The sequence below is a fragment of the Branchiostoma lanceolatum genome, chromosome 10, assembly GCF_035083965.1.
Source record: "Branchiostoma lanceolatum isolate klBraLanc5 chromosome 10, klBraLanc5.hap2, whole genome shotgun sequence".
Classification (NCBI taxonomy): Eukaryota; Metazoa; Chordata; class Leptocardii; order Amphioxiformes; family Branchiostomatidae; genus Branchiostoma; species Branchiostoma lanceolatum.
The window spans coordinates 19496254-19521483 of record NC_089731.1 but is presented as its reverse complement, the minus strand read 5'-3'; the positions used below and the strand labels follow the sequence as shown (position 1 = coordinate 19521483).

Sequence of the window (25230 nt, the reverse complement as noted above, 5' to 3'; positions counted from 1 at the left end):
CATGATGTTTCTTCTGTAATCGTTCAGGATCGCTCTTCCTGCTCGTGCTGTGCGCTATCTTCTGTAAGTGGGACAAGGACCTTGGCAAGGGTGGCATTAAAGTACCAAGGTTCCATCCAAAGAAGATCAACAAGCGCAAGAAGTCCAAGAAGCGCACCGGATCCCAGGAGGAACTAGCGCGAACGCCAGGATCTCACCATGGATCCCAGAACCTGTAACCACTGGTGATACATTATACCACTGACTACAGCGGCATTGAAGGGGTCATTTCAGTTAGCACTCAGTACTGGTCAACATCATTGAAGTGCAGGTCGTTTTCATGATACCTGATGATTTTTCTTACCCATCATTCAGAAATGTCCAAACCAGTTATTTTGTTAAAACAACATCAAGATGGACATGCCTCAAGCTTTCAACAGTGGACTAAAGGAGATTCTCATGCCCACTCACCAGATCATAGTTTTTGATGTATCAGTACAGCAGAATGGCCTCCAAGTCAGTGAATTTTGTGTCATCAGATGCTTAGTCTGCAACATCTAAGTATTTAGTAATGATAAGTGCAAGTAAGTTCAGAATAAATATTAAAAGCAACTTTAGAATCAGTGACAGAGGAAGGATACAAACCTTATAACCCTACGTAGAGAACAATCCCATGTTCTGATGTCTAATGACAATTACCCTCCTTACAGTCTGTTTTTGCTGTGCATTTACTTCAGCTTTGTACATGTTCATTTTGTACCTACCCAGACTTGAGCAATGTTGGCCTCAGCTGCTATCCTGCCCTCCTCACGATGACTTTCATGCGGCTTGCTTTTTGTTTATTTGATGATATGACTGTTAGTGGTGCTCTATTCTCACTGTTTAAAACCAGTGCAAAAGTCCTTTTGTACTGAGGAAAAGCAAGCAATGGCAAATCGACTCTTTTCACTTCCTCCTACAATGTAACACAATGGCTGGGTGTACACACTCCCGACTTGGGGCTGACTCCACTCAGGACTGTGTAAACAGAACTTTAGGGGACTCAAGTACATGTACCCTCTTCCGGACTTGAGTAAACTTGAGAGGTAACTCTAATCACGTTTTTGTGTGAGTAAATCCAGAGTCGACTCCCGGTGAGTTATGCAAAGATCAGGCATAGGGGTCATACGCTAATCAGGGAAGCCATGTCACATCACTTTAGCCTTTTTTGGTAGCATCAGAGAGCAGTCAATTATTTGTTTTTGTCATTTTCTGTTCAGAGTTTGTGCATGTTGGTAAGCTACCTGTTGTGTCCATGGTAGCCGAGACATGGTGGACAGCTATGTAGATCCTGGACTACTGTGTCTGATCATCCATAAGACAACAAATTCAAAACCAACTTCAAGTCACTTTGTCGCCCTGTGCGTAAACAGAATGAGTCGACTCAAAAACGTGTGTGTAAACCCTGCCAATGTCAGAGACAATTTGAGCAGGCCATTTTTCCTGGTGAATATACGTCAGTCAGATACAGGTGAACTTACCATATTTTAGATGTTACAATTCCGGCCATTTGCAGGGCCCCAAAATTATAACTGTAAGACAAAATATTCCCAGACTTCAATGTTTTGTTCCAAGCAGCATCATTACCATGTCATGTACATGTACATGTATACATCAAACGTAGGTCTTTTGTGCCTTTTCGAAAGCTATGAGAGCAGATCTAGAATTCATATTGGACACAATGTATGGTTAATAATAATATGCACTGTTTTCTGCAATTGTGTACCTTGTTTATCCACATTGCAATTTAATTCTTATATAATCTAAAAGGGTGTCATCTGTAGAATTCCATCCTGGAGACATAACAAATGGTTTTGACTGAAAGTGAACTAAGAAACTAGACTTAAACAAGGTGTCATTGCTACCATGATTCTCTTGATTTGGCCACGACTACAATATTATAATGTTTATGAGAGTGTATGATACTGTATGGTATTGTATTGCCAGCATTTCAATCCCAGAGGGATATGGACAATCCAGTGTGACTGTGTAACTTTGTGATAGTCTGAAACTACAAAATTATGTATCTACATGTTACAGTTATAATATACAGTCTGAGTATCCTGTGCAAGGAAAATGAGCATGAAGTAACAACTAACAAGGATGGCTCAGAAAATAAATAAAAAAGTCTTAGAGACAAAAAGAGGAAATACATGTATAGCATTTTGCATCCATCCATGGCTTCAATTGTCCTAAGCCCCCCATTCTCAATACTGGTATTTTGATACCTGGGCTAAATGACATGGTTTGAAATCAATTTTCTCGAAAGCCTGCCATGTCATAAAGAAAAGAATGATAATTGTTTTAACAATGAATCTTTATATAGATTCATTATTAAATCAATATATACTATATGATACATAAATAATCTAAATGAAGCAACATAACACCTGTAAACTTTATCAAAGAAATATGAATTTAAGTCAAGAAGTCAAAAGCAACTAAATGTATATTGCTCTGCTACTTAGAAAGGTAAAAAAAAAGCAATGTTCTGTATACTGTACGCATGTATTTCCAATAATTGATATTACATGTACTACCTATATATAGACTGTCTATATCATTGCTGCAACATTGTACTCCTGTATGTGTGATGCATGTGTCCAGAGCATTTATGAGACATGGAAGATGATTGTAGAACAAGATCACCGTGTTGTGATGATATGTCCGCATGTAGGTTATTAATAGTTAGGCCAGACCAATCTAATTTGTTGGTTCTGAATTTTTGTCAGAAAAAATATGGAGTGACAGGGAAAGAAAAAAAAAATTGAAAAAAAGAGAAGAGAATCATGGTTATTGAAGTTTCAGCTTGGAGAAAAGCGAAAAAACAACAAGGTAGGCAATAAAAACTATGGCCTTGGCAGCAATTGAATGTTTATTGTAAGTGGTATTCACCAGTAGGATAATCTTCTTTTTGGGGAGAGAGCCAAGACACAACCATTGTCTCAATTGCTTGCTGTTCTTCTACAAACTCCTTTAGGGCACCAGTCTTCACCTTGATGGCTGTCTCAGATACCCATGCAAACAATCTATAATAGACTTTCCGTAGCAAGCAAATTCCTTCTAGTTGTGTAGAAGTCGGCGAGGTCCAATAAATTATGTGACTGCGAAAAAACGGACGCTAAAACTAAGGAGGTCCTTGTTAAAAGCCATGCTACAACAGCTGAGAAATATAAATGCAGAAAACTGTGACTATATATGCCCTACACAAAACCCAGGGAGATTTAGCAGCAAAAACAGCATGACAAGAAATTGTACAGGAAAAGCAACAACACTTGTGCGGCACAACACTTGTGCGGGCAAAGTTAATCAACTAAGCAGTTTGAATGGGCCGGAAAAAAGATTAGGACATGGACCCCCCATGGAATTCTAGATGGTAACTACGCAGGCGTGGAACATTCCACAGATAAATTTGTTGAATTCCCGGAATATTTGTGAACTAACCACATAATATACTGTTTGGCAGGTTCCTGAAACACCGCCAAAAAATTCAACCGCAGACATCCAACTCATGCCAGTACTCCCATTGTACAGTAACAATTTACACCAGGTCCTGTTGGTTGAAAATTATTAAAATTCCAGTTTTTACATATGTAAAGTTACTTATGTCATTAATGAAAAAACATAAACCTTGAATATAACAACATTGGAAGAAAAAAACCCAGAGTAAAGTTCTAATTGTTACATTATAAGTCTTGTCATTCACTCTATATCGCAGTACCTGTCGAAAAAGAATTTTGCCATTATGTCTGCTCCTGTACAAAAAAATCTGCATCTCATCTTCACATTCATCTTGTCGCTTTCATTCACTCACTATTCAGTACAAATTAGAAACTCAAAAGACAGTTTTGCAAATAGTTACTCAAGCAACTGCATAGAAGCATCCACTATCTTTTGTCAGTGACTAAAGGAAGGAACCGGAGACCCAGGTTTTATACCAAAACTCTGAATTGATATGTTAATGAGGTGAAGACAATTTAGAATGGTTCAATAGAAGACTTGAAGTCAAGACAAGGTTGTGTGCTAATACATGTAAGTCAATTAGCTCCTGTTGTTTTAGTTAGAAGCTGAATGTTGTTCGTCCTGGGGTGGGGTGTGTGAGTGCATTAACCCAAGTTCGACGCGTAGACCTCCTTTCCTGTTGAGGGTGGGATTGTACATTCTCTCATAATATATTGCTTCTCTAACACCCCCCCCCTTTAAACCAATGGGGTTCGCGGTCTACGATATCTGTGGATTCAAGATAGAATGAGTGTCCCTGGTTGTGTTATAGATGGTGGAAAACGGCAGAGGAGTAGCCGTTAGCGCTCTCTCTGCAATGTTCTCTCTTGCTATTAGTGGCCGACTAGTCTCCCTAATGTCCATGTTATTGCAGTTGGCCAGCATCGTGTGCTGGCTTGTCGTAAACTCATTATGTACTACCACAAAAGATGTCAAAGTTCACATGAAAACTGGGGGTGTAATTGTGAATTGGTATGCCATCGATGTTGGCGAGGGGGATGTTACAATGTAGGTTTGTAAGAGAGACTCGCGGTGGCCAGCATCGCCCAGACAGTTTCAAAGACGACCTATGCAGAGCAGCTCACACGTTTCTTTTGCAACGATTAGAGAAATGGGCATTGTTGGTACAGAGGTCTCACAGCGAGATTTGTAAGTGTGACTAGAAATGGAGTTCAATGCCATTGTATGTTAAAACTACCCTTATGAGTATTCTCATCAGTCATATATCATCCACAGCCCTTGGAGCCAAATATATTAAAGTCTGCTATGATGAACAAGACAACCTACATGTACCACCTACAAATAAAGACTTGTTGTGTGTTTGATACACTGTGTTCTGTGGTTCAATTCGCAATATCAGCATTGTAGTCCTGTGAATTAGCAGCAATTTTTTTGCCAATTTTTCCCCCCGCTCACGTTAGTTTTGGGGTCTCCAGAGGATGTCATCCATAAAATCATGTTGGTGCGGCCTTAATAGTTTGCACTTAAGTGGTTTCTTAGACTGGTCAGAAGGTTTGAGAGCTTTGTTGAAGGTTCATTGGAATATCACTGTAAAGGGAAGTAAATTAGCTTTAAAATATTGATGATACAAAGTAATTGATAAAGTATTTACGGAGATATCATTGACCAAAATCAAGTTTGCAATCTTTTTAGTGTTAACTTTAGTAGTCACGAGGTCAATTGTTCTAGTTCTCTTTTCGGTACACTATTTTACAATGTAGAATGGAAAGTTAAAACAATTTTTAATTTTGCTCCATGTCATCCTGCCTGTTGGAGAACACTAGTGCTTCCGGGACAGGTAGTCAACCATTGAGTTTTGTGGAAAACTGTGAGCTCTAATTTCAACAATGAAAAAAGATTTCTGGAATGACAATAAAAAAATCTATCAGGTCTACATCATCACCACATCTAATACCCATTCTGATCTGGCAAATTCTGTTACTTTGGACGTGCAGACAGTCAACTAGCCTAAAGCAACAGGCTTTACCGCATGTGGTGAGTTACAAATGTAAAGGCCCTGTCACACTTGTGCGTATAACATGAGTGTGTGAGTTGCGTATCAACATTTTTGTCATACGCCGGCGTGCGCCCAATACGCACCTAACGCGTTTCTCAATCGTTTTGTGATAGTTTTAGGCACGCAGGCACACGCAAGGCATGGCCCAGTACGCCTGATATTTTTGAAACTACCCAAAACTTTCGTGCGAACGCTGGGACGCAGCTCAGACGTTATAAGAACGCAGTTCCCACGTCCTACATCGGTCGAGTAAGGTACGAGCGCGCTTTGTGTTTGCGTTTCAATCGCCGTAATACGCTTCTCTTGCGGCACGATCTCTGCGCAACGACCACATCGCGCACTTGCAGCGCAGATACAACGCATGATGGTCGACCGTATAGCGAATAAGAATATACGTCACGAATTAGTGTCGTTCGTCCTGCGATCGGGCAGCGTATTGCACGTACCAGTAGCGTCTGACAAACGCACAGATAGCTAACGGATATCGTTCACATAGCGTGCTCGACGAACATCCGGGGCATATTCCAGATTTGGTGTAAATACGAGGGCACCTTTGACTCCAGGGTGCATAGAACTTCCAAACATGGCAGATCCAGGCCATAACTGGCGACACCTCATGCTTGCCGTCATCCAACATCGTCAACCTACAACTCCATCTCCTTCGTCAAAGAAAGAGAAGAGGGAGAATAGCACGCCAAAGGACCGTCTGGGTCCGGCCGTGGATAGAGAGAAGACAACAGTTTGTGATCTATCACCGATTAATGGTGGAGCTACGAAACGAAGACACAAGGGCCTTCCATACTTACACTTCTCATTGGTTGTGACACGTGCCGGACTAGTGGCCGCAAGAAAGTACAAGTGGCAAAAATCCATTCTTCCCTCTCAGTGAGGTCCTTGAGCCCATCTCCGCTCTTCCTCTTGTGTAGCCTTGTGAATATGTCCTTAATGGACCTCCACCAGCCTTTCAAGTAGGTGGCTGTCTTCTCTAGCTCTTTCTCCTTTTCCTTTTTATAGAGCTTCTTTTAAATCTGTACGTTTGTAGCGGATCAGCTTACTGTTCCAGAGGATATCGTTCTCCTTGATCCATTCCACCAAAGCCTTTTCTACCTCAGCATGTAGGGAGTAGCTGGTCTTCTTTACTCGTGGCTTTTGGGGGGTAGCAGACGAGGCCTGAGGTGATGGTGATCCGGAGGTCTGCTCCTTCTCACCACCCTCGTTTGCAGGTTCGTGACCAGGTGAGTGAGACTGGACAGCTTCGCCTGATGGGGCCGGGGGACTGTCTTCAGTACCATGGCCAACACAACCATCACGATCACCTACAGCATCAGGGGTGTTAGACGCCTCAACGGGTGGTCCAGAATTAGACGAGCCACGGCCACGGCCACGGCTAGCGCGGGTGGAAGAGCCACGTTTCGGCCGGCGCCCTATGTTGTTCTTGTAGTCGAGTCTGAACTTGTAATAAAAGGAAAAGCAGGCAGCAGCTGCCGTTTCAACTCATCTCATACCTGGGGTACGCTAGTAATTCGATTAGCAGTCGTCGGAAGTGCGCCAGGCATGCGGCCGGCAGTCGTTGTGGGCATTCGGAATGCGCTCAGCACACGCACCTGATGCGCAGCTATTCGCTGCAAGGATAAGAGTATTGCGCACTTCATATGCGAATTACACGTGTCTCAAACGCATTGGATGCGTTAAAGTCGTTATTCACACGCTATATGTGCGCCGCGCATAACTGGAAAAAAATTGATATTTTGAGCGTACAACTGCGTGTTGTCAAAATTCAACACGGAACTCACGCGGAATGGCTTATACGCACAAGTGTGACAGGGGCTTAAGGTACACATTCAGACATACAGGCATGAGAGACATAAAAAAACAGGATACTTCTGAATATGTTTGCAAAACTCACTTATTGTAATTCCCAAAACTAAAAGTAGGCAGCCTATATATGCCAATACCACATACTGCCATACTGGTTGTAAAATATGCAGGTAAGTTAACAACAGCCAATAAGGCATTCATTCAGCAAAATGAACTTAAATAATATTCTATTGGCAAACTGTGAATTGCTCAAATGCTACATTTTTAAGCATACATGATTAATTTCATACTGTAAAACTACGGCTGACTAACTAGAGGACTATTGATAATGATGACGAATACTGGGACTACAATTTCATTTCTTAACAACATATGACTGTCATTCTGGGCATCATAAATTTCCAATGGCGAAATCTATCTCATTTGACCTCTGGAAGTGCCACTTTAGACATTATACTTCTTAGCACCATCGATAATTGCCAAAAGAGCACCAGCTAATGTGCAACTTTTTGAAATTCTCAGGACCACAACAATTGTAAATATGTCAATCATTAATTTTTGTCATTAGTGTTATTCATCAGGAAACATTTGAAGTATATTCATCCTCCCTGAAACAACTAGATGAGCTGTAATTTAGGACTCAGATATCACCTTATGGGCAATTTTGGATATCTAATAAATGCTGCATTAGTTTATTCCCTATGGCTAAAAAAATATGGTCTATATCTAAAAAATAATGTGCAATATCTCCAATGCGGCAACATGTGTCAAGTTCTTATGATTCCTGTCAATTACTTCTGAACACATTCAATTTCAAAAATACTTGGACATGTACAAAAGAATCATACATGTACCTGTTTTCTGATAAAGTTTATGATTGTTCTTCCATGGCATAAAGGGAGATACATGTATCAAGATTTTCTGTCCCCTTCGACAAAAACTTAATTTCTCTCTATGACTCAGGAAATAATGGAGTCAATACATACCTTAAGGATGAAGCAATTTCCAACACCAGAAAGAAATCACACAAATGTCCCATTGTACAGCACCAATCCTTGTCTTCCAGGCTTTTATGATGTTGCTTGATGCAGACAGAGCCACTTGACTTGACTTGAGCAGTGGATCAATTGTTGGATAACTTGTTGGGGAGATACATGTAGCATGAAAGCATCTTCCATAAGCTGTCTGCAACAATTGATTGACTGCTCTCACAGTCACATGTCCCATCTACATAAAGTGACATCATAAAAGCAGTGAATTCTTCATTCCCGACAAAAACAAGGACTGGTGCTGGACAGTGGAATGTTTGTGTAAATCCAACTTTTTCTTGAATGTGTTGGAAATCACAGACAAGATCCTGCTTCAGAATAAATTCTACTAATGCAGAATAACTTTCAAGCCAAATCTACATGTAGAGGATGTCAGGATGCTGACATCTAATTTCAATAAAAACAAAAACGTCTAAAAACTAGAAATGGTAAGCTAATTTGTAAACTTTGAAGCAGTGTAATAAATATGTTTTTGGGAAATGAAAATCTTCATGGTAGCTGACAATTGCACTAATGTCAGTACATGTATCTCAAAATTATACACAATGAGGCAAAGCAGATCAGATCACATGTGAAAATTACATCAGCTGTGCAGATATGTGTAAATACAGCTTGAACATACCACCATGTACTACAGTAGCAAACCAAACCCAACAAGGAATACAGGTACGCCAAACAATGGGATTACTTATGTCAGGAAATGCATTTCAGCCACCATACATGTAAAACTGGTCTGACTCAGAATACTATTTATTATATTAAGGGTCCACAAAGGAAATCAGGATGTATCTTGTTCCATTTGTAGTTGGCAGGCCTTCATGATAGTGGGTCAGACGACCAGGATGCATCAGCAACCAGCCCATTTTTGTGTTTGTCACTGAACAGTTGTAACGAAGAAAGCGACAACCTCCTCCCTACAGGAAAACAGAGAACACATCTCAAATTCATTTCAAGCTGAAAATGTCTGTACAATCAAAATTGCTAATCATTTATATCGTCACAAACATGTATTGAACTAGAAAGGCAACATTTTCGAGAAAATGCAGGATATTCCCCTCCCATGACCTACACCTTAAATATGACATCCTTAGCATGTACTGTAAGGGAATTATGACGTTTCTGCATGAATTATGGAAAGGAGGTCCTCATTATCATAAGTTATGTCCAGGTCTATTCAACCTTCCTAATGGTACCTACATGTGAAGTATGACATCTGTAGCATATACCATAAAGGACACAGAAGTTTTTGCATGAATTATACAAATCAGTTCCTCATTAGCATAATATATGTCCAGGTGTATTCACTTTTCCTAAAGGTACCAACATCTGAAATATGGCATCTGTAGCATTTACTGTAAGGGAAATACACATTACTGCTTAAATTATGCAAACGAGGTCCTCATTAGCATAATTTATGGCCAGGTGTGCCCACCTTTCCTAAAGGTACCTACATCTCCAATATGACATCCATAGCTTTTACGGTAAGGGAAATACATGTTCATGCATGAATTATGCAAATGAGGTCTGCATTAGCATAATTTATGGCCAGCTGTGTTCACCTTTCCTAAAGGTACCTACATCTCAAACTACAACACTACATACCTCAAAGTCCACACCAGCTTTGTTGAGAGCAAGATTGATAGTGAAGGTGGAAGAGTCATGGTGGGGCCTCAGGAACGGCTGTTCTTGTGGATGGTAGCGCACCACAAAGTTCATAATTGCCTGAGCCTACAAAGTCACAGACAAGAGAATCAATATTGGTTACGACAGATTACTAGGTAAAACAATCAATACTCCCCATATATAAACTACGCACAAAAAGTTCGGAAACTTAACTTTGGTCGATCATATCTCCGTTGTTTCTTGATCAATTTCAATGATTTATATATCATTGAAAAGCTTTTGTGATTTTCTTTCCCGTGATACTTAACTTATTATTGTTGTAAATTAATACAACGAGCACCAGACCTACTTATGCGAGCGAGTCTCATAAAAAAAGTGCCCAAATTACCCTACTAATGTAAAACGCTCAATTCAGTATTTTGTCTTCTGCTGGTAGCATGTGGCTTTTGTACGAGGGTGATGTGAAACTTGAATCAACAAAACACATTAATATGAAAGCCAAGGGTAGTCTTCATCCAAAGAAAAAATGCGTAAAGGAGCCTCAGTTATGATGAGGGTGGCTTAATACTGACTACACAGCCCGGCACATCCTCCTCATGCTTGTCACCAGTTTTGGTACGCGGCCCCTGGCTATTCTTCCACAAGGAGTCGTCGCAGGTCTACCAGTGTTGAGTCGAAAGAGTCGAAATAAACCTTCTCTTATCTGTAGCTGTGAACATAACATTCCACCACACACTGTTCCATTCACGATTTGGACGACACCACCACTAATGGGTTTGGCGCTGCGCTATAGGTGTTTGACACTATTATGGAAATTTGGGCACTTTTTTTCTACAACCCACTCGCGTAAGCAGGCCTGGTGCTCGCTCCATTAGATTGCAATTATAATGAGTAGGGTACCATAGGAAAGGAAATTACACAGGCTTTCCAACGATATATAATACATTGAAATTGTTAAAAAACAATGGAGATATGATCAATCAAAGTAAAGTTTCCAAACTTTTTGTGCGTAGTTTATTATATATAGATCAATACTATATACATATATATACATACATGTATATGTATGTATGTATGTATGTGTGTGTGTGTAAGTGGTGAATGTATGTATTAATGTATATATATATATATATATATATATATACATGTGCGTGTGAGTGTATTTATGTATCTGTACAGCAGGTATAACCGCCATTCAGCGTATCACACCAGCTTTGCAGGCACACGGCGTGGCAGCAGCTGGTTATATAACACAGAACTGCCTTTCACACCTAGTCTTTGCACATCTGACTGAAACTGCTCCTTAAAGCTATTAAGTGAAGATGCTCTTACAGTATATGACTTCCATTCCACGAGTTCTCAGAAAAAAAACACTTTTTAACACATCAATCCTTGGCTGATAACTCTGGTTACTAAAGGCATGACTTTGTATTTATGTATATATAATATATACCCCTCCTCCATGCACAAGTGTTGGGAGCACACATTGACAACAACAACATAGAGTACAGATCTTGTGTAATTTCCCGCGCCTTTTATACACATTTTAAACATGTTTATTTCTCATGCGAATTGTGTTTAAATCGTGATTAAAACTTGTGCAAAAGCTGTGTAACACACGATTAGAAGTCGTGCTAATTGCGTGCACAAATGGGCTGTAATTGCCTGTGGTTACCTACTTATCTTCACCAAGAAGGTTACATGTTTTCAGAAGCATTTGTTTGTATGTGTGTGGATTGGTAACATAGCTCCAGAAGGGTCCCCAGAAAGTGCAAAATAAATAAGCTTGGCTTAAATTGCTTTAAACATTCCACGACGCGGTTAATTTTGTGCAGCTTACGCCGCAAATTGCAAACTCTCTGAGAACCTCCCGCCATCTTGTTCATGTGAAACACATACATGTATATCCTTTCTTTAGATCAACCAATCAGAGCACAAGTTGTCTGAGCTGCACCAATCAGAGCTCAGAACATGCGGGCTTGTTGCATATTCATGAGTTTTCAAGGCTGAACATGGCGCCCGCCGCCCGGTTCTTGGACTAAAATTCCAGAGGTAGAAATATGTTTCGTTCCCAAGTTTATCTTTTAATATCCCGGTAGAAATGGAACTGTTCGATGGCTGATCCTTTGATAAAAATTCTTATGAGGTTTTCGGCTTTAAATCGTGCTCTGTCCACATGACACGAATGGTTGATGTACACTATGTAGAAAAATTATGAGAATGAATCTTGTATAAACTTCGAAAAACCGACTTGAATCTTGAAAAACAAGTTTTTAATGAGATCAACATATGCGAAAGGTGCCGACATCTATTGTTTTCAAGCAAAACAATACCAAACAAACAAAGGAATGTGATTTTCTGACGGTGGACGGCGTCCTTATGCCCACAGCTTCAGTGGAAAACACAAAATGCTGACTTTTTCTTTTTATAGTGACTTCTAGGCAAAATGTATGTCATGATTTTTCAGAGTGGACAGCCTCTGCGTTCAGGCCGTCCCAAGCTAGACGAGACCGTCATTTGACGGGAAGACGGCCCTCTGGCGGAAACACTGTTGCACACATTTTAATTGCGATTTCCACGTCTTTGAATAACGATTTGCAGGCAAATAGATATGATGGGAAATTATACGAAATCTGTACTTTAATGTCTTACCATGCTATGGATACAGAAGTGTGATAAAAATCTAAAGCACATGGAAAGCAATGTTGATGGAGAAATCTGTAACGAAGTCTTCATCATGAGTCAGATGTCATTCACGGTCACACACAACCTGGACATTACCTTTTGTACCTGGAGAGTTGTCCATGTCCCACTGTCAAAACTGTCAGTCAAAGCCGTCATTCGCTTAAGCAAGAGAAAGCATGCGTGAAGCTTACCATGGTTGCAACGTGTAGTCTAGCACTGGCTAGTAGACTGGATAAGCTGCTTGGACTGGAAAAGCAGCTATGGGAAAGCTTACCTGGCAACTGTTTGCAATCAGAACTCACCCTAGACAGGTAACCGGGGTAGACCTTTGCCTGCAGCCTAGTTACATATACCCTCAGGAAATAAAGCCACTCGTTTTCGTATCCTATCTGGTTCATATGGATGTCCACCGTTGGAACATTTTCATACCCAGTCGTCAGTCTTGGGTCCTAATGCATTGGTTAGGAGATAAAGATGCTCCACTTTTAGCCGTGTTACTCACCGGGGAGAAGTAACCTGGGAAGACTTTGAGCTGAAGCTTACAGACATAATCCTTCAGGAAGGTCAGCCACTCCTTTTCAAACCCAACCTGTCTCATGTGGATGTCTACGGTAGGCACATTCTCATACCCTGATGGCAGCCTCTGGTCCTGATGCAAAAACAAACTGTTTTTTATGTGGCAAAACCACGCATACATGTACTTACCTCAGAGTAATACCCAGGATAAACTTTTTCCTGTAGTTTTGTCACGAACTCCTTGAGGAAATGAAGCCACTCACGCTCGTAACCAATTTGGTTCATGTGAATATCGACTGTTGGTACATTTTCGTATCCATTGGATAGGCGGGGATCCTATGAAAGGAAAATATTTCTGTTACAGGAAGCCACAGGAAACTAAGAAATAGGAGAAAAAAAGGATAAAGCAACTATGTCCACCGCACACCAAAATCTACAAAAAAAACCCAGCCACAGCTGTTACATCAGAAATGTTATCCTGCAGGTCAGTAGGTCTAGCACAACCATACTCCAGGAGTAATTGGGGTGGATGTATATTGAAGAGTTCAGAATAATAGGAGGAAAGAACAATCAAAATAAAAAGGCACCAGCTGGAATTTCTATGAAATAAAACAGACTGAAGTAAACAAGCTAAATAAAAGAGTATTGTCCAGTATCAGGGTGAAGTGGCAGAAGTTAGGGTGGCAGAAGTTGGCAGAAGTTACGATGATTACCGAGTAGTTTTGAGGCTTCCGTGAGTCAGATGTGACGTCATCTTAACTTCTGCCACTAACCTGGGTAGGGTGGCAGAAGTTAGGGTGGCAGAAGTTAGCAGAAGTTAGGTGACGTCATCCTAACTTCTGCCACTAGCCTGGGTAGGGTGGCAGGTGGCAGAAGTTAGGTGACGCCATCCTAACTTCTGCCACTAACCTGGGTAGGGTGGCAGAAGTTAGGGTGGCAGAAGTTAGCAGAAGTTATGTGACGTCATCCTAACTTCTGCCACTAGCCTGGGTAGGGTGGCAGAAGTTAGGGTGGCAGAAGTTAGCAGAAGTTAGGTGACACCATCCTAACTTCTGCCACTAGCCTGGGTAGGGTGGCAGAAGTTAGGGTGGCAGAAGTTAGCAGAAGTTAGGTGACGTCATCCTAACTTCTGCCACTAGCCTGGGTAGGGTGGCAGGTGGCAGAAGTTGGCAGAAGTTACATGTAGGTGACGTCTGGATAGGGTGGCAGAAGTTAGGGTGGCAGAAGTTGGCAGAAGTTAGGTGACGTCATCCTAACTTCTGCCACTAGCCTGGGTAGGGTGGCAGGTGGCAGAAGTTAGAAAACGTCACCCACTGTTCAAAACTGTAGAACAGTTATGTTGTAAACTTCGCTAACTTCATTAAAAAAATGACAGGATAGTTTCCTTTTCCATGCTTTTCCAAAAGACGGAAACTCTTTTCATGACCCACCTTCTCTCTTTAGTGATTAACAATATTCAAGTTATAAATGTAGTTAAAGATATTCAAGACATATATTATTATTCAAAAGATTGTCTAAAATATCCCCTGGCAAAAGTTAGGATGACCTCACTCCTACATTCAGACAACATGGTATTTCTAACTTCTGCCAACTTCTGCCACCCCCGGCCGCTGGCAGAAGTTAGGATGACGTCACTCCTAACTTCGGACAACATCGGATTTCTTCCGATGGCTGACGGAAAATCCCGAAGTTATATATGACGTAACCCGATTTCAACTTCTGCCACGTCACCCTGATACTGGACATGCATGAAATAAAAGGAAAGCAGAGTGAAACATAACACGAATGAAAGTAAACCAATAACCAAGAGTAGTCTGGCACAAATAATCACAAGAAATAGTATCAGGTACATATAATTTCTAACGAGTGTTGTTCACGGAAGTTACAAACAGAAGTCACATATCTTATGGTACTTCAGACACTAATACTCCTGCTATTTTCCCCAAATGCAAAAAGCAAACCTGGGATGGCACAAAATGCTGGAGACATCATATGTGCAAACATGTAACATTGTGAGTAAGTGAAATCAATTCCAAATTCTATACTAGCAAGCTGGCAGGCCAAGTGGACATGATCACTGACCTCATTCTTCCCCCCGGACCACTCTCCATAGTTCTCCATCTCCTCCACAAGATGCTTACAGAACGTTTCTGTAACTATTGGAAACCAGTACACATCTGGACATGGCTGGAGGAAGGAAAAAGGAAAAATCATCAGAACAGCATCCTGTTTTGCAATGGAACCGTCTTCAGCATGGTGTCAGTTACAGGTGGGTACCAGTACCATGTTCTGGTACAAAACCGCTATTTCTTGCTGGACCGGTAAGAAAAATGGCCCAGAAAACAATTGGTGGACTGATTTTTGGACCAAATAGAAAATGAACAGCCATGAACAGTTTCATCAGGTTGGTAAGTCACTGAATAAAAATAATTGCCTTGAAGAAGGTGACAGATGGTCACCAAAATGTTGGTTGAATAAATCTCTACCTTGATTGTGTAAAAAGACTCTTTTCATTCAGAAAATGAACAGTACTATTAATGGTGACCACTGTGTAGTTTATGCGGCAAAGATATATGACCTGTACCAAGCAGCCACACAACTATCATACACAAAAGAAATAAAGCTTTACAAAACACTCAAAATTTGTTTCTCCAAAAAACCAAGCATGGCTGTGATACAGAATTTTGTTGATGTAGGCGGCGGTGTTTTTTTTGCAATGTTTTTTCTAGCCCCAAAAAATAAAATGTTGTATGTTTTCTTACATCACCAATTCCATTTCTGCATATTAGTTGCTTGAGAATTGAAAATAACTATTTCATTCCAATGTACTAAATTGAAATAATTTGAAGCGCTTAAAGAGACCTGTACTGGCGTCTCGCTTGCAAAAATATGATATAGTATGAGGGGTGATCAATAAGTTCTCAGCCTCACCCAGAAATATTACTAACTCACTAAATTCACTTGTCCTTTCCTCTGCACACACAAATTCAGTTGTTTATGTTCCTTAGCGCCTTTCCTTTATTTTCCCTTTGTTTTATTTGTACCGGGTACTTGTGTTGCATTTAACCAATGCGCAACTGCTGATAATCTCAGATATGAGGCTAAATGGTAAAGAAGAAGAAGAAGAAATAAGGTGAACAACTCAAATTTTTGGGCATAATTATGTAATATCATGACGTCTTTTAGCAATATCCATCAAATTGCAACTTAATGTGGTGATTACTTTTCGATCGATGTCCATTTAAAAAACAGTAGGTAAGTGGCGAGAAAAACAAGGTTGAACTGGAATCAGAGCTGAGTGAGTCGAGCTCCTGGTGCCATGAATCGGCAAAAAATCTTCGAAGACATTGTCAAAATGTTTGGTGAACATTTCCTTCTTATTCCTCAAAGTGTTTGACAAACATTTCCTTCTTATTTCAACTAAAAAGAAGCAGATATCTGACATTCAGCAGAGCAAGTTGGCCCGCACACCTCAAGTCCCAGCTCAATTGTCCATGTCTTTATCCTTCTACCTCACTTAACATTACTGGGTGTCGCCTGAAAAGTAATGATCACAATGATTTGAATTTTGGCAGACATTCATAAAAGCCTTTAAGTTAGTTTAAGATTATTCCCCAAAACAGTCAAACCTGTCTATAGCGGTCACTCAAGGGACTGGCCAAAACTGGCTGCTAAGGACAGGTGGCCGCTATGGAGAAAATGTCGATTAATTGACCAAAAGTGACACATGTTTTCAGTACCCATTGAGATACATTTATTTACCGTACAGTACACATGTATACATTGCATAGGTAAGGCACATTTTAGAAATTCGATTGTTGTTATTTTACTATTATGGGCTTGAAAAAAGAATTATTGTATCTGCCAACTCCAAAATCCATGGCTTGCTCGAGCTTCATGTCTGAACAGACCAGCATCGACATACTCTACTCTTGATCCTTCGCGACTGCTTCGATGCAGGCACACACGTCACCAACAAGTTTTAATATTCACCTTGAATAGATTCACCTATAATCATATGAAACAAAGTCCTTCGCAGCAAAATGCCACATGGTTAAGAAAATACATGTTGCTCAGTTGCCACTTACTGTTCGTTTTCGACCGTTTTCAAAAATATAAAATCGTGGCGACAATTTTCCTTAGTCTGTTGTTGTGGTTGTGCAGGCCTGGTGGTGGTTCATGACCTCCGTAACATTGGTGTCTTCCGTTGACCTTTATGCTGCTCACTATCAGCGCCATTTTCAAAACCGCGCGAAACACGTTTTGAGCACAATTTTGGATGAATTCCCGGGGAAAACGGAAATTGAGCCGGCATTAAACATTTCGCGAACTTACCGCATCAGGTACATGTGCGAGTTGTATTTTCAAAAAGCTGCCATAATATTTGTCAGGGCTCGAAATTCATCTTTGGGAATAGGTGCACTGGTGCACCCAACTCAAAAAATTGGGTGCACAGAAAGAATATTGGGTGCACCAGATAAAATAAAGTTGAATGTTCTTCAGAACATAATTACAAAGTTTAACGCTGCTGCCTTTCTTAAGAATTTTCAAAATTTCAAACAAATAATACATTAAATAAAGTACAGCAAAAAAATATCATGCTGTTTTTTATACTTACATTTCAAGAATATTCTGTATACTAGTGTACAATAGTATCTTAACCCCATAGGCTACAAAAATATATAGGTGCACCAGTGCACCCACAGTCAAAAATTAGGTGCACAGCTCCAATTTTGGGTGCACTGGGTGCACATGCACCCACTATTTCGAGCCCTGTTTGTACAAATGCAAGCCATGTGAAGAAAATTATACTTGACTTCGCGTCAAACCATCGATTTTCTTACAAACATTCTGGTTTTCTTTATTATCATCCTATCCAGTTGAGTCCACATAAATTTGATAATTATATAACTGTGTGAAAAAATTTTGAACCCGGCGTGCGGTCGGGCGATGCGGCTTATACCGGCGCCCTGTGACTGTTATCGGCACTGTTACTGTACTCGCGGGACTGAAAATTGTCTGGCCGTGACCGCGTTGGACAGGTGGCCGCTATAGCCAAATTCTTAATGCTTATCTCAATGGGAAAAATCCAAGGGACCAACAAAAAGTGACCACTATGGGCAGGTGGCCGCTATGCAAAGGTGACCACTAATACAGGTGTGACTGTACATCAGATACATGAACAGGCTTCTGTTTCTAAAAGCTGCGACTGTAATTTAGCCCAGTTCGACTGCTCAGAAGTGGCGATGTGCCGCAGAACTGAGACGAGCAAGGAGGTTTTAGTGACGAGTTATACCACGTAAAAATCAAAGACATGTTGGTGGAAAGACTTCGCATCGAAGTACAAAATTCTGAAATGTTTTCTTTATTCAAACACATAAATGATCCTACTTGAGTCCACATTTTGGAAATCAAAAGCTCGGAAATCAAAAGATTATAAGCCAGGTGTGGGCTGGCATGGAGTTACAGCCGCTGTTGTAATCAGGACAGAAACGGCTGTCACGTTGTGATCACGAGCTGGCCACGCGCCATGACTGTAAGCGGCCAGACTGGAAATCGTGCGACTGTGACCACTATAGCCTGCATTCTTAAAGCTTATGTCAATGGGAAAAGTCCAAGGGACCGTCAAAAAATGACCACTATGGCCAGGTGGCTGCAATATTCAGGCGACCACTAACACAGAGTTGACTGTAGTTTGACAAAATTCAATACAATACCCCGGCATATACCACAAAGGGCTATACTATTTTGAACTGAGTGAATGGTAAATGGTTTGGTGTTTTGGTATTCTAATATACAATTTTCCGAATTATACAATAACAAGGTATACAAATAACTGGCTTCCACTGTAGTTGAAAATTCACTGTTTGTAAAAAAGAGTGTCTGGCATAACAGTATAGTATAGGTAGGAAACATAGACCTACCATTTCAACTTCTGTTTTAGGGTCCAACATCTTGTAGAAATCTGGGTGAATATACTTTTCTTCCCAATCCTGAAAGGAATAAATGTCTACATTACTTTGTTAACATACTTATTCATGTATATATCATTAATGTAAAAGGCTTGCACGTGTCAGATATCCAGATGTTCAAAAGTCATTCTTAAAGACCTTGATAACACCATGTTGTTTTGTGGCACCTATTTTTTCAGTCTCTAGCATGTGACACTGTCACAGAAAACCCATGTGCTTTCATTCCCTGTTTCAACAATTTCCCTGTTATCCAATGAAATTCTGAAAAAAATGCAGTCGGTGTTGATGGCAATGTAGCTGAATTTTCTGAGGCAATGTCTCCTGTCGGGGACTGAAAAAAAGGCGGAATTTGTGGTTGTTGTTGTGACTCTCTTGTTTTGTGGTGCACTCACAGTCAAACTTTGAATCATGACAAGTTTGGCATCCTTGTAAAGGGTAATGAATAAGCTTTCCAATTACATACAGTACACCACAATTCATAAAGTATAATAAAGATAACCAATACAGTATACATTTGTTTGGTCAACGTTGCATCAGAATCCTGCATATTTTCCTTGGGGACAACTAGTTTGAAACTAAATCTATCCACAGGATGCCATTCTTTTATCAAATGTGTTCTGGACAGGTGACTTGTGGCCAAACTACACTGTTCAGTGAAATAACTTGTGCGGAAAGTCAACAACAGAGTGTACATGAAAATGTATCCTACTCACAGGTCTGTTGTCATACATCTGCCACATATCTGGATGCAGGTGCTCTGTGCTGTAGCTTGTCGTAGTTGTCAGCCGACCAAAAGTCTCCATGTTGGTTACATACATAAAGATACCCTAGATAAACAAGCAAAAAAAGGACATTGCTCTTAAAAGACCAAACAAGAAATAAATATTTGATGTCTTAACAGATAATATTTTGAACTTTGTCACAGACCACATCTTGGAACTACAACACAAGAAAATCAAAACAAATCAAACCCTTTCTGACAAGTGTACTAAAATTTAGTAAATGCCAAATACCGAGAATACTGGTCAGTGTGCAAAATATTTTTTGAGCCAGGTTGCCCAGTGTGTAACCTGGGTAGAAAGCTAGGTTGCCCATTGGAATTTCAGGTTGCCCCACCTACAATGCCCAAAGAAAACAACAATGCTAGCAACATTTCGCCCATGGAAATACTATAATGGCCCAAACACTGCCCTCTTCCGGTATATATCTGCTGGTACTGCAGATTGCTCTTGTGCATTCTCGCGATATCTAGCGAGCCGTGCTCTCTTTCTGGCGGATTTTTGCGTTTTAGGCTGAATAAAACAAGTTGACTATGGATGCAAATGAGTGAAAAAGCATCGGTAACTTTATTAAGTTGATTGGTTGGGGGTCGATTTCTGTGTTTTGATTGAAAATTTACGAGAGCGAGAGCATGTGTGTGTGTGTGCATGTGTGTGAGCTTTCTTGGTCCAAATTACTTCTAATTCGTCCAAGTCTTTACCGCAAATCAAGTTCCCAGGCCCAAAATTTAGGTAGCGCACTGCGCAACCTGGGTTTAGAAATAAGTTGCGCCAACCAAAATATTGTTGCGCTGCGCAACCGGGTATTTTGCACACTGCTGGTAATCCAGCATAACCTTTGATACAGTAAAATAGAAGTGAAAAAACTGGAAAATTGAATACATATTGCATTACCAACACTAGGAGTGAGCATCAGTACTGTGCCGGTACAAAACCTGTATTCCTTGCTGGAGCGGTAAAAAAACAGTCCGGAAAAAAATCAGTGGACAGGTTTTTGGACTGATTAGAAAATGAAGAGTAATAATGGTGGCGCTGAATGGACTGTCACCGTGTAGCGGCGGCTTGTGCTGCATAACATATGACCAAGTACCAAGCAGTCACAGAAATGTCATACATAAAAGAAATCCTTGGTTCTCCCATACACAAAAGAAATAAGGCTTTACAAAACACCAAAAAGTTGGTTCTCTGAGTGTCTGTTTACTAGAAAACCAACATGAGAAAAACAACTTTAACAGTAACACCGCTGCCATCTGACTATGTCGTTTTTTGGCAGCTGAGTGGCTGTTGTGGTATATTATGAATGGTTTATTATTCAATTCAATATTTACTGCAAACAAACAACAGCCTCGCAGGTAACCCTTTTGTTACCTGAATTGTGCTGAAGCTTACATGTACATACAGTGTTTTAAAATCATAATTATTGTTGGATGGTTCGTTATACATGTACATAGATCGTGTACAAATTGAAGTTATTCTCTTTAAAAATATCATCATTCCTATGTATAATTCTAACATAATGTGTAGCACCTATGGAGACCTGTACTCATGTCTCGCTTGCCAAAATATGATATAGTACTACTGTACTACAGTAATCAGGTTCAGGTCTGGACCTGGCCCTCTGGACCTGGACCTGATCTAGCCCCCTATTTTCTGTACCAGCACCCACCCCTAACCAACACATATCCTACATGTACTTCTTGACTCACCTTCATACTTTATGGTGAATGTTCTAAGTTTGTTTGACATTCTTGTTGGAGAAGGTCAGTTTAATTAATGTTTGAATTAAGTAAGCCAATATCTTTTCACAATCATGTTTGCATCTGGTCAACTTGCATTCTGTATCTCAGTTTAGTTCTTCTCTTGAGAATTTATCATTTCTCTAAAAGTGAAGCCAAAATCTAGTTTAACTGACCTTCTCTCTTAGACTTGCACAGAAGGCCATATCTGCATCCAGCTGACCCACAATAAAACTTGGCATGGTCTTAGGCTGCTGAAGCAAACTTCCATGGATCAAGTACACGTTGTTTATGTAAGGCACATTCCACACACCTCTGAAAAACATAGGGAACAATGTTAGAATGTATGATACATGTATATCCCCTGATCTGCTTCCAGTTATTGTAGGAGTTTGAAATGTCACAAGGAAGGGTTAATGTCCTGTTTACTACTACTACAGGACAGAGGAACCTGGCGAGCAGCCATCCATGTGCAAGCACGTCAAACCCCCAGATGATGGGGAAAAGAAGACGTTAAACCGGATAGTGAGCGTGAGTGAGTGTATCTATAAAGTGTTTACTATCACACTTTTTCAAAAAAATCCAGCCACATTCACCAAATTGGGCCGTCATCTAACTAAAGGTATCTGTTGAAAAACACCAGGATTTCACCCCAATGAATTTCCAATGGGTCAATCCAGCCATCCACTACAGCAGCAGAACACAGTGCAGAACAAAACGAGAAGGCAGGGCCGTCCTCAACATTTACAAGTAGAGCTCAATTACAAAGGAAAATATGGCAAAAATAGGTTATGATATTAAATTCACCTTTGAGGAACAATAAGACAACTACCGACCCTTTCTAGACACCCTGACAGTAATCAAAGAGGACGTTGATATATATACTGCAAACCAACCCACACAGATCAGTACTTGGCTAGTCACCCCTTCAACACAAACTTAGTGTTGTCACAACACTTCTACACCTTACCAATACTATTATTACTAATCCTCTGGACAGACAGAAAGAAACAGTGTAACACAAGCACTCAAGCAGTGTGGGTACCCCTTATGGGTGTTATCAATGACAATGAAGTTTATTGAATATTATCACATAGCCAGATGGCGTCCACCAATCAGAAGCCTCCATTCCATATAGGTTATGATGTCATAATGCCATAAAAGTCCCGCAAGTGGTGTTAAATGAATCTCAACACGGTGGTATGGTCATCAGGCAATAGACCTCTTTCCAGTAACGTCGGCCATTTTGAATTTCCCAGGGTCAGCTAAATTCTTATTAATTTTTATACTTTTTGACGGATGAATTCAGAACAATTAGTGTCAGTGCTTACATCCCCAATTTGTACTTGGCATAGATTTGACCGCATGAAATCACACACAACGTGCAACGACATCTGGTTGAAATCAAAGTTGATTGGTTGTTCTAAACTTTCAGTGTCTTCGTAATTCTATCATCTGTGCCTGTGTTGGCGGCAGTGTGGTTTCTATTATAGAATATGGGAGATTCTTTATACACAACCAGGTATTGATCTCACCTGCTAACGTTTCGATGTCTATCAGACACCTTCTTCAGAGCTGCTGACTTAAGTACTGCTTCTCACCGCTATAAGTGGCCGATGTAGGTGGCGCTTTTGCGGTGAGAACACTGTCCCAAATATGGCTAAGTTTGTATCCCCCCTCGTCTTGGTTCATCACCGGTGTTGTCTTCCTTATCCAGACCGCCTCCACCGGGTGCGTCTGTTGTCCTCTCTGTCGACGACCTTGGCCCCATCCGAGTCAATGACGCAGTTGTGTCTGGCAATGTGGTCAGTGACTGCCGATTTCTTGTCTACTTGTTGTGCTTGTCAAGGTTTTGCTTGACCTTGTGTACTTTACAACTTCAATGCTGTCGGCTTCCTTATTGTGTTCTTCCAGTCTAGTCCCAAAAGTCCTTCCTGTTTCTCCCATGTAGACTTCGTTGCAGCTCTTACATGGAATTTTATACACACAATCCGTTTTTGCTAGGTCATCCAGTTTGTCCTTAGGCCGCCTTGAAGTTAGGGTGCACTAGCAGGCTCCTGAGTGTCGTTTTGGGCCTTACTGCAGTTGACACATTGTGTTTCCTGAACACTCTCTCCAACGGCTCTGTGAACCCTTTGATGTATGGAATGATCACCATAGCTCTTGCTTTTTCCTCTTGTTTCTTGCTCTTTTCTTTCTGTTTTGGTCTACTCCTTTGTTGGTCCACTTTCTTAAATGTCCACTGGGGGCAGCCGCAGCGTGTACGGGGGTAGCCATATTTGGGACAGTGTTCTCACCGCAAAAGCGCCACCTACATCGGCCACTTACAATGTATAGCGGTGAGAAGCAGTACTCAAGTCAGAAGCTCTGAAGAAGGTGTCTGACAGACATCGAAACGTTAGCAGGTGAGATCAATACCTGGTTGTGTATAAAGAATCTCCCATATCCTATTTTCTACCAACCTGATGAAATTATTTTCGGTTTCTATTATATATTTCACTCTAGCCCGCTTTGTTTATAACACTTTGCCCCCTGAAATAAAACCACTTGCATACTGTTAAATGTCTATCTACAAAGATCTCAAACCATAATTTGCTTAATTTGTTACTGTACTATGTAACTCTTGCTGTACTAGAAAAGCTTTGAATTGTAGGCTATTTGTTGGTACTTCTTTAACTAATCTTTTGTCATATGAGTACAATCTAGAACTTATTTCAATCCACATAGGGTACCTGCCAAGTTCTGCCCTTGTTGCGAGGTTGCTAGCATTCTTCCTTGCCTAATATTGATTAACAAAACTTAAGATGCACTTGTTCAATGAGTGACTTGTCATTTAATCCACTCTTGCCCCATACCTCTGCACCATAAGTCAATATTGGGATGACACAGGCATCAAACAGTTTACAATATTGAAGGTTAAAGTCTCTTAGGGTTATTTTAATGCTGAACAGAGCTCTTCAAGCTTTCTTTTGTAGCGTTTTTATCGCTGTTATGAAGTTGCACCCTGTTGTGAAAACCACTTCTAGATAGCTGTACGAGGAAACTTACTCAATGTGTTTGTTGAATAATGGAATTTGAAAACATGTGACCCTTTTTGTTAAATACAACAATTATTATTATTGTTTTGTTAAGCAATTATTAGCTTTACATGAAAAAGGTAGGATAAAGCAGCAAAGGTTTGACACTGCATTTGAACAAAAAAATTATAGACAAACTGAGGGTATTACAGGAACGCAACACAGATCAAGATTCCATAGATTACCCAATCACGGCGTCAGAAATTAGTAGCTCAATAAGGGCCCTTAAAAACAGAAAGGCAAGCAGTGAAGACATGATAATTAACAAGATGCTGAAAGTAGAACATAGCTTACTATTAAGACCTCTTGCTAAATTATTCAATCGCACCTTTCCGAGTGGAATCTTCCCCAAAACCTGGTCGAATAGCTACAACATGTATATAGCACCCATATTTAAATCAGGGAGAAAAGATGACACTAACAACTATCGCGGCATTTC

General features: G+C 40.5%; 2 protein-coding genes and 1 long non-coding RNA gene across 7 annotated transcripts in view; 2 read left to right on the top strand and 1 right to left on the bottom strand.

Annotated features, from left to right (window-relative positions):
• The window catches only part of LOC136443968 (uncharacterized), a 31593-nt gene extending 26749 nt beyond the window's left edge, over positions 1-4844 (top strand). For both annotated transcript variants that reach the window (XM_066441357.1, XM_066441358.1), the window contains one exon: positions 28-4844. In XM_066441357.1, coding sequence (XP_066297454.1) covers positions 28-218 — 191 coding nt within the window. In that variant the 3' untranslated portion in view covers positions 219-4844. The remainder of the gene's footprint in view (positions 1-27) is intronic.
• A 4077-nt stretch (positions 4845-8921) lies between these two features.
• The window catches only part of LOC136443966 (procollagen-lysine,2-oxoglutarate 5-dioxygenase 1-like), a 44484-nt gene continuing 28175 nt past the window's right edge, over positions 8922-25230 (bottom strand). Inside the window, exons 14-21 of one of the 4 annotated variants that reach the window (XM_066441351.1) lie at positions 21891-22029; positions 19913-20026; positions 19152-19220; positions 15310-15414; positions 13417-13563; positions 13014-13160; positions 10006-10131; positions 8922-9317 (exon numbers count right to left, since the gene is read on the bottom strand). In XM_066441351.1, coding sequence (XP_066297448.1) covers positions 9162-9317; positions 10006-10131; positions 13014-13160; positions 13417-13563; positions 15310-15414; positions 19152-19220; positions 19913-20026; positions 21891-22029 — 1003 coding nt within the window. In that variant the 3' untranslated portion in view covers positions 8922-9161. Of the gene's footprint in view, positions 9318-10005; positions 10132-13013; positions 13161-13213; positions 13361-13416; positions 13564-15309; positions 15415-19151; positions 19221-19912; positions 20027-21890; positions 22030-25230 lie in introns of all 4 variants that reach the window. The other 3 variants (XM_066441353.1, XM_066441352.1, XM_066441354.1) reach the window with 3 other exon arrangements.
• Positions 13563-15930, top strand: LOC136443969 (uncharacterized). The gene is made up of 2 exons (XR_010757215.1): positions 13563-14413; positions 14469-15930. It is a non-coding gene; the product is annotated as an uncharacterized lncRNA (long non-coding RNA).